The following is an 8605-nucleotide window of genomic DNA, read 5'->3' on the forward strand; positions in this document are numbered from 1 at the left end:
AAAACGAGCCTGAGGGATTTTGATACAGGATACATTGGTCTATAGGTTCCTTTGGATTGTATTGTCATCTTCACAATATTGTCTTCCACTTCTCCAACATAGGATGTGTTTCCATTTATGTAGGTCTTCTTTTATTTCTTACAGCAATGTTTGATAATTTTAATTTTACAAGTCTTCAGTCTTCTTGCTTCAATTTACATCTAGATTTTTTGTGGATTATCATGTAAATATAATTGCTTCTCTAATTTTCTTTTGGGATTTTTCACTGCTAGTGTATAGACATAACCACTTTTTGTGTGTTGATCTTGTATCCTGCAACTTTGCTGAATTCCTTTATTAGCTCTAATACCGTGTGTATATGAGTATTCACAGGTTTCTCTCTCTCTCTCCCTGTGTGTGTGTGTGTGTGTGTGTGTGTGTATACATACACACAATCATGTCATCTACAATTAGTTTACTTTTTCTTTTACAATTCAGATGCCTTTTATTCTTTTTCTTGCCTAATTGCTCTCTCTAGAACTTTCTTTAGGACATCCTTGCCTTGTTCTTGATCTTAGGGGGAAAACTTTCAGTATTTCACTATTGAAGATGATGTTAGCTTTGGGGTTTTCATAAAAGCCCTTTATCAGATTGAATTTTTTTTCATTTTGTTCCTAGTTTGTTGAGTGTTTTTATGATGAAAATTTTGGATTTTGTCAAATTCATTTTCTGCATCAATTGAGATGATCATGTAGGTTTTTTTTTCCCCCTTCTATTTGTATAGTATATTACTTTGATTGGTTTTTATATGTTTAGCCACCTTTGCAGTTCCTGGGATATATCCCACTTGATTATGGTGAATAATACTTTAATATAGTGTTGGAAGTTGCTTGTTAGTATTTTGTTGAGGATGTTTGCATCTGCATTCTAGAGATATTGATATTTATTTCCTTGTCTTAGTAATAACTCTATCTGGCTTTGATGTCAGGGCAATGCTGATATCACAGATTGATTAGTAAGTGTTTCCTCCTCTTCTGTTTTTGAAAGAGTTTGAGAAGAATTTGTTTAATTCTGTTTGGTAGTATTCACCAGTGAAGCCATCTCACCCTGAGATTTTCATTATTGGAGGTTTTCAGTTACTAGTTCAATATCTTTACTTGTTATAGATTTCTTCAGATTTTCTATTTCTTTTCAGTCAGTTTTTGTAACACGTGTGTTTCCAGGTATTTTTCTTTTTTTTTTTTTTTCTGGTTTACCTAATTTGGTGGCATATAATTTTTCTTAAAATTGGCTTATCCTTTTTATTTCTGTAAGTTTGGTAGTGTTGTTCCATCTTTCTTTCTGACTCTGGAAATTTCTCTCTTCTCTCTTTTTCTCAATCTACCTAAAGGTTTGTCAATCCTTTTAGTCTTTATAAAAATCAAATTCTGTTTTCCTTGCTTTTCTCTATTTTTTAAATTCTCTCTGTCATTAATATTCACTTTAATCTTTAAAATTTTTTTCTTCCTTCTGCTATCTGTAGATTTAGTTTGTTGTTTTCTCATCCCTTCAGGTGTAAATTTATGTTATTGATTTAAAATCTTTCTTTTTTTTCAATATAGGCATTTACTACTAATAAATGTTCCTCTGCTTTCACTTAATCTCATATGGTTCGGTGTGTTATTCTTTCATTCTAATACATCTCAATACGTTTTTCAATTTCCCTTTTGATATCTTCTTTATCTTCTTGGCCTTTTAAGAATGTGTTGTTTAATTTCCACATATTTGTGAACATTCCACTTTTCCTTATGTTACTGATTTCTTCAGTAGCTTCATTCTATTGTGATTTGTATGATATCATTCTTTTTAAATTTATGAAGAATTGTCTTGTGTCCTAAAATATTGTCTATCCTAGAAAATATTGCATGTGTACTTGATAAAAATGGGTATTCTGTTGCTATGAGTGAAGTGTTCTATATACATCTGTTAATTTATTTGGTTTATAGTGTTGTCAAGTCCTCTATTTCCTTATTGATCCTCTGTCTAGAAACTCTATCCATTATTGGAAGAGAGGTAATGAAATCTCCAAGTAATGCTGTAGAGCTATGTCTCCCTCTGTTCTGCCAGTGTTTGCTTTATATATTTTCTGTACCTGTTGTTTGGTGTGTATATTTTTATAATTGTTATATCTTCTTAGTGATTTGATCCTTTTAGGAATATGTAATTTCCTTTTTTTATTATAACAGTTTTTGACTTAAAGTCTATTTAATTTTAATTAGTGCCAGCTCTTTTTTCATTGCAGTTTCCATGGAATATCTTTTTCCACTTTTTCACTTTCAATCTAATTGTTTCATTTGGTCTAAAGTGAGTCTCTTCCAGATTGCATATAGTTGGATCATAAATATTCATTCTGCCAGTTTCTGTCTTCTGATTGTAGAATTTAACCCATTTACATTAAAAGTAATTACTGATAAGAAAGGACTTACTTCTGCCATTTTACTATTTCCTATATGTTGATTGTTTTTTAGAGTTCTTTCAAAGTTAATTCTGAGAGTTTTTGCTTGATTATTTTCATGTTTCTTTAGTTGGGACTGTCATTTGGAGCTGCCAGTATCTTTGCTGATGTTACTCTATTCTTTTTTTTTTAAAACTCTTATTTCTCTTGACTATGAGTTAGTTTTCTGTGTCTTTGAAAATCTAATAATTTTTATTGTATCCTAAACTTTATTGGTAGTGCTATGTAGAGTCTTCTGGCTTATTTTTGCTCTGAAGAGTGTTTATTATTTATCCTAATAACATGCTAGATTCAAAATCTAAACTGTCTCTCCCATTGTAGGCACCATCTTCTCAGTTTGTTCAGCTTTCCAACTCTTACTGGTTTTGAACTTCTTGCAATATCATTGACTAATGTGAAGGTCTCACATCAGCCAGTTATCTGCATGGAGTTTATGTGAGATTTTAGAGTTGCTGCTTCTGTTTCTACCTATTTCCTTGAATTTCTCCCGTTACTTTCTATATCTTCTGGTGGCCTAGAAGTCTGTCCTCTCATTTTTTGTAACCAAGTAGACATAATTTTTGCTTCAGTTTTAGCCACCCGTGCACCACATAGCGTGGTGAGTGCCCACTGCTGAAATATATGATAATACATTGACCCATTTGCCTGCTGTCTTTGCTACCTCTTCAAGACTGTCAAATAGTGTATGTTTCCTCTTTCCAGATGTTATAAGTGTTTCCTGCAGATTGATTAATTCAATATAAGCTAGAATTAGAATTCTTGGCTACTTGATTTTTAGCATTGTGCACATTGTCTTTGGTGCATTATTTTTTTGTTTAATATTGTATAAGTCTTATTGCTTATTTTCTGTATTTGTTTCCTCTTATAAAAGTCTTACCTGCCTCACAACCAGGAAAAAATTCTCTAATAATTTATTTTATTAATTTCAAATTTTGTTTCTTTACTCTCAGGTCCATAAAATAAGGGTACATACTGTGTGTGTGTGTGTGTGTGTGTGTGTACGTACACACATATATACTTATATGGTGCATATATATACACATCTACATTCGTATGTATATACACATATATGTACATACACACGAATATATATGTCTTTTAAAGGGTCCTTTTTTGTTTTACTGTTTGTGGTAATTAATGTCTTGATGTATAGAGAGGGTAAATAACCTTCTTTTTTCTCTTTAGAAGTTGTCCATTTTAGATTGATTTGTCAAGTTATGTAAAATAAAATTGTAGTTGAGGTTTTATTTATGAGTGCAGTGCAGGTATAGATTAATTTGATTAAAATTTACATTTTTACATTAGCAGCATAAAGTTGGATTTTTAAAAATCCAGTCTGAGAATCTGTCCAATGATAGGCTATTTTAACAGATTCACACTATTGCAAATTGTATCTGTGAGATTCATGCACATTTTTGTGGTTATAACACAATTAAAAAATTTTTTTTTCTATATAATATTCTATTTTATGAATATATCAAGGAGTATATATCTGTTTTATTGTTGGTTGAAATTGCTTCCTACTTCTCAGTTTTTCTACTATGACAAACAATGGTGTTGTGAATATTTTTGTTTGTATATCCTAGGTCTTTAGCTAATATTGGATCATAAGATGAGCAATTCATTAAAATATGTCAGATTGGGTTAATACAAAAAAATTAGAAAACACTTTTACAATGCAATGTAGGACAGATCCTGTCTACATCTATGCCAATTCTTGGCATAACCAAACTTTAAATATTTGCAATCTGATGATTATGTAATGCATCACATTTTTTATTATGGTAAAATATACATAAGATTTAACCTTTTAAGCATATTGCAAGGTACAAATTAGTGGCATTAAGCACATTCATATTGTTGTGTAAGCGTCGATACCATCCATCTCCAGGACTTTTTCATCTTCCCAAACTGAAATTCTGTACCTATTAAACGCTAGCTCCCCATTCTGCCCTCCTTTCAGTCCCTGACAACCACTCTTCTTCTTTCTGTCCCTGTAAATTTGATGAGTACTCTAGGTACCTCATGTAAATGAGATCATGTGGCATTTGTCGTTTTGTGATTGGCTTATTTCACTTGGCATCTATGTTGTAATATGTGTCAGAATTTCCTTCCTTTTGCAGGCTAAATACTATTCTGTTGTGTATATGTGTGTATATTTATCACATTCCCACCTCCAACATGTGTAGTACGTGACCATCACACATTTTCATACCATTCCACAGTACTTCTTATAATTTCACATTCCCACATTTACATCACATTAGGCGGCCCAGCACTAATGTACCACATTTCCGTTGTCTACATGTGTATGCCACGTTTTCTTTATCCATTCGTCTGTCAATGGACATAGGGTTGCTTCCACCTCTTGGCAATTGTGGATAATGCTGCACTGAACATGGGTGTGCAGATATCTCTTCGAGATCCTACTTTTAGTTCTTTTGGATAAATACTGTATTAGGGTGGGCCGCCATAACAAAATTCCATATACTGGATGGCTTAAACAAAATTTTTTTTCACAATTCTGGAGGCTGGAAGCCCAAGTTCAAGGTGCTGGTGATTCATTTCTGGTGAGTTCTCTCTTGGCTTACAGATGGCATAATGGGCCACCTTCTCATTTTGTCTTCATATGGCCTTTCCTTGGTTCAAGTGTACAGAAAAAGTTTCGATTTTGATGTAGTCCAATTTAATTATTTGTCTTTTGTCCTCATGCTTTCAGTGTCATATAAAAAAATCATTGTAAAATCTAATGTCATAAAGCTTTTTCCTATGTTTTCTTCCAAGAATTTCATGGTTTTAGCTCTTATGTTTAGGTCTTTGATCCATTTTGAGTTAATTTTTGTATATATGGTGTAAGGTGAGTCCAGCCTCATTCATTTTCAAGTGGATATCCAGTTTGCTCAACCATTTGTTGAAAAGACTGTCCTTTCCTCATTGAATGGTCTTGGTATCCTTGTTAAAAATTATTTGGAAGTTTATTTCTATTTTTTTTTGTCTGTAATTTTGTCTTTATGTCAGTACCAGGCCACTGAAATTACTGTAGCTTTGTAGTACTTAAATCAGCAAGTGTGAGATGTCCAACTTTGTTATTCTTTTACAAAATTGCTTTGGCTATTCTGAGTCCCTTGAGATTTCAAATGAGTTTTATGATGGATTTTTTAATCTCTGAAAATGCCACCACTGGGATTTTGATAGAACTTTCATAGAATCTAGAGATTTCATAGATGGAGATTTCATGAATAGTTAGTAGTACTGACATCTTAACAGTATTAAATATTAAATGAACATGGGATGTCTTTCCATTTGTGTCTTTGATTTCTTTCAGCAATTTTTGGTAGTTTTCAGTACACAAGAATTTGCCTCCTTGGTTAAGTTTTTCCTATTATTTTCTGTCCTTTTCTCATTGATTTATATGAATTGTGTGTGTTTCCTGAACGGTAGTCCTCTGTTGGTTATATAGCTGCAACTATTTCCTAGTTTTCTTGCTTGACTATTGTTACTTTAAGTTCTTAATTTTAATACCACATGTATCAATTATTTTCTATTATGGCTAGTCACTTCCCTTTTTAAGGAATTATTCCCTACCCAAAATTCATGAAGATATTTTCCTGTATTTACTTATTTCTTCATATTTCGATACCGATCAGTCACCAATGCTTCCTTCTCTTCTTATTGAAATAATAAAGTTTTAATCAGGCTGTTCTCATAACTGTAGCTGGGAGATGTTCTACTCACTGAGACTCAGACCTGGAAGAACAGTTCACTAATTTTATACTGTAAATTTAAATAACATTTTAGCATTTTTCCACAATTCCACTTAAAAGAGAACAAAATATTTCAGGATATATCCTAGGAGAGAGTGCTACAGATAAGGGCTCTGTGGTGTAACATGTACTATATTATGAAGGTTTTTTAAATTTTAAGAATATTTATTAGAATATCATTACTTATTTAAACTTTGATTTAGATGATTTTATGCCAGTATCAGTTCTGTTTGTAACAGTCATGTATAAAGTCTGTGTGTAAAGACTAAATGCAGGTTTCTCTTCTCCATATGTAATGATTTGACACTTTTAATACGTTCACTAAATCTTTCCATATTTGTGCATCAAGAAATATTAATATGTGTTTTGAGAGAAAGTGTACCATGATCACACACCTTTGAGAAATATTATGTCATTAGAATTTTACCACATACATTTTCACTTTAAACACTCTTCTTATTACTGCAGCAAATCAATCTATTTAACTTTGTTTACCAATTTTTTTTCCATCTGGAACATTAATTCCCAAATAAAATGTCTGTTAAAACTTGAGGAACTCTGTGGAACCTAGAATGGAAAATACTTTTTCTGAGTGACGGTTAAGATATTTCCCAATTTGAAAAAATATATTTTAAAAAGAATAAGAAATTAAATAATATAATATGACCCAGCTCCATTCAGTGACATGTATTATTAAATCATGGTGCTAGATAAAGAATCTTTTTTGATGGCCCATAATACCCATGCCTTAGATGTGCTATTACTAACATCTTTGTGATCCCTTGGCTGACCACATCTGCAATAGGTTGGTCAGAGACCCCAACCTAATTAGGGGCTGATGGCATCCCATGACGTTGATGCCGCCCCGCCCCCCAGTGGAAGAGGTGAGTAGAGGCAGCAACCCCGCAATGCACAGGGTTAAGCATTTATTGAGTGTCCATCACATGCTGGGTGCCTTTTCATCTAAATCATCTGGTTTCAGTCCTCACAATAATGCTGACTTGATTGTTACTGTACCTGTTTTACAAATAAGGAAACTAGAACTAAGAGAATTGACTACTTTGCCCAGGATCCCAAAGTTAATCAATGGCAGAGAATGTATTTGACCTTGGTTTCTTCCTGCCTCTCTTTACTTTCCATCACACAGAGGGAGCAGTGGTGACGTATTCATGGTATACATTGTCCTTATGTTAGGAATGACCAAACTGAGTTATGTTTTAGGCTAAGTAATTTTTCCAGAATTACACCTTTAGCCCATGATAGAAATAGGATTTGAAATCAGAGGATTGTTAGAAATGATCTGCAAGTCCTTCCCATATTTGGGGCTATCTTTATACATCTAAATCGTGGTTACTATGGACCATCTGGTAGTCACATTTGGTTCTTGACCCCTTGTGGCTTCTTCTGTAACTTACAGGATGGCCCAGTCAGCCTTCTGATGTCAACATCGTGTGGTCAGTACAACTCTTTTAGGTCACAGTCTTGGTTTAAGCTGGATTAGAGTGAAAACTTAAAACTTTTCACTTACATGAGGCATTTAGAGGAGTCAAACTCATAGAAACAAATTGTGGAATGGTGGCTGCCAGGAGCGGGGAGAGGGGGAATGAGGAGATGTTTAATGGGTATAGTTGCAGTTTTTCCCAGATGCAGAAGTTCTGAAGATTAGTTGTACAATGATTTGCATACATTTAACACTACTGAACTATACACTTAAAAATGGTTAAAATGGCAAATTTTATGCTATATGCATTTTACCACAATTAAAAACAAATTATTTTTGTTTTGAAAAATTCTTTCTTCTTTGAAAATTTATCCTCCATGTAAAGTTAATTTACGTGGCATTAGGAAACCGTTACTTATTAACTTATTTTTTATTCACAGTGATCTGCAGCCCTGGATCTTATAACTCCCGTGATGGAATTCACTGCCTTCAGTGCAATAGCAGCTTGGTGTTTGGAGCAAAAGCATGTTTATAGGCCATTATTTTGAGCTCTTCGGTGGTTTGTTAAACACAAAAGTATATTTTTGAAATATTACTATATAATAAATCACTATTATGCCAAAATTAAATATATTAGATATTACCAAAATATGGTGTCATCATTTTAATTGAAACACGGTATGTCCATATGCCTTATATACAGAACATCCAGTAATCTTTATTCATTAGTGCCAGACCTACATATGACTCCAAAATATTTCTTGGATCACTGTTTTTAAAATAGTTTCAAATATACTATATTGGTTTAGCCCAAAATATTTTTTTATGATTTTTCAATAACAGCCCATTCTATCATTATTATATGTTGACTAATCTCAGGCCACCATATTCTTCCACAATCATTTTAATTTCAGCTTGTTTCATTCC

The 8605-nt window shown here is 32.8% G+C and overlaps 1 protein-coding gene across 1 annotated transcript in view; it reads left to right on the forward strand.

The window, feature by feature from the left end:
• ZPBP (zona pellucida binding protein) overlaps positions 1-8213 on the forward strand; it is an 87584-nt gene extending 79371 nt beyond the window's left edge. The window contains exon 8 of the mRNA XM_060108625.1: positions 8119-8213. Within this exon, the coding sequence (XP_059964608.1) occupies positions 8119-8213 (95 nt within the window). The remainder of the gene's footprint in view (positions 1-8118) is intronic.
• Positions 8214-8605: the final 392 nt, after the last annotated feature.

This window comes from Mesoplodon densirostris, chromosome 9 (genome assembly GCF_025265405.1).
Source record: "Mesoplodon densirostris isolate mMesDen1 chromosome 9, mMesDen1 primary haplotype, whole genome shotgun sequence".
NCBI classification, from domain to species: Eukaryota; Metazoa; Chordata; class Mammalia; order Artiodactyla; family Ziphiidae; genus Mesoplodon; species Mesoplodon densirostris.